This window comes from Nicotiana sylvestris, chromosome 4, assembly GCF_000393655.2.
Source record: "Nicotiana sylvestris chromosome 4, ASM39365v2, whole genome shotgun sequence".
Lineage (NCBI taxonomy): Eukaryota > Viridiplantae > Streptophyta > Magnoliopsida > Solanales > Solanaceae > Nicotiana > Nicotiana sylvestris.
In genome coordinates, this window is record NC_091060.1 from 25,334,590 (window position 1) to 25,336,155 (window position 1,566).

Below are 1,566 nucleotides of genomic sequence, written 5' to 3' on the forward strand. Positions count from 1 at the left end.
AACAACAATAACGACCACAAGGAAATCAAGAAAATTAGAATTCAAGCAATCAAGGCAATTGGAACAATCAAAACAATCAAGGTGGTTTGAACAATCAAAACAACCAAGGGAATTGGAACAATCAAGGCAATAAAGGAAATTGGATTGGTCCAAAATAACCAAGGCAATTGGAGTGGAAATAATCAAGGCTATTTGGGAGGTAACAACCAAGGAGGGTGGAACAACAACAACAATCGGGGTCCGGGTTTTCAAAGGCCTCAATGTTTCAACAATCGAGCAATCTACCTCCCTACCCTTCCCAAGGGCTGAGTTCTTCCAACAATGAGATGTGCCAAATAGAAAACATGTTCAAACAAATGATGGAGAAGAATACCGACTCCGATGCTCAATTAGCCTCTCATAACACTTCAATTCATAATTTGGAAGTTCAATTTGGCCACTCGCAAGCATTGAACACTCGTCCTAAGGGGGCACTACCAAGTGATATGGTGGTAAACCCGAAAGGTGGGAACAACATGGGACATGCCATGGCCGTGATTACAAGAAGTGGAAAAGGTGGGGAAGCAACAACCTCAAGTCAAAAGAAGATTGTGGATGAAGAGCACTTGGTGCAAGGAGATGAGATGCCAAACAATGAAGTGAAAGCAAATGAGGAGGTGAGAATTGATGTTGATGACAATGTGGAGGAGATGCAAGAAGACGTGAACCAGTCTAGGGAGCACATTGTTGACATACCGGAATCGGTAGTGCCAAAGGCAATGGTACCAATGCCAAGGCCTCCTCCTCTATACCCTCAAAGGCTTGCCAAGAAAAATAGCGAGAACCAATTCAAAAACTTTATTGAAATGGTGAAGAGTTTTTCTATTAATGTGTCATTGGTTGAGGCGTTGGAGAAAATGCCGGGTTATGCAAAGTTCATGAAGGACATGGTGACAAAGAAAAGATCAATGAATTGTGAGACTATTAAGATGACACATAAAGTGAGTGCTATTGTGCAATCAATGGCTTCGAAATTGGAAGATCCAGGCGCTTTCACAATCCCTTGCACTATTGGGAGCGCCGATTTTGCCAAAGCTCTATGTGATCTAGGGGCAAGTATCAACTTTATACCCTAATCAGTGTTCAAAACTTTGGGAATTGGGAAACTAAGACCCATATCTATGAGATCACAAATGGCGGATCATACAATGAAGAGGCCTTTGGGTATTATTGAAGATGTGTGGGTTCGTGTTGACAAGTTCATCCTCCCGGTGGACTTTGTGATCCTTGATTGTGAAGTGGATTATGATGTACCTATTATTTTGGGTAGACCTTTCCTTGCTACAGGGAAGACTCTTACTGATGTGGAAGCCGGTGAACTCACTTTCCGGGTGGGTGATGAAAATATGGTCTTCCATATGTGCAAATCGATGAGGCAACCGAATAGCAATGAAGTTTGTTCGTTCGTGGATTTGGTGACCGATGTGATAACTGATAGGATAATTTGGAAGCTGTTTTGCTCAACCTTGATAATGATAAGGAGACCGAAGTCTATGTAGAATGTGTGAATGCATTTCAAGGAATAGG

At 42.1% G+C, this 1,566-nt stretch overlaps 1 protein-coding gene across 1 annotated transcript; it reads left to right on the forward strand.

The window, feature by feature from the left end:
• The first annotated feature begins 359 nt into the window (after positions 1-359).
• On the forward strand, positions 360-1,115 carry LOC138889345 (uncharacterized). The gene has a single exon (XM_070172640.1). The coding sequence runs from the start codon at positions 360-362 to the stop codon at positions 1,113-1,115; it is 756 nt and encodes a 251-aa protein (XP_070028741.1).
• Positions 1,116-1,566: the final 451 nt, after the last annotated feature.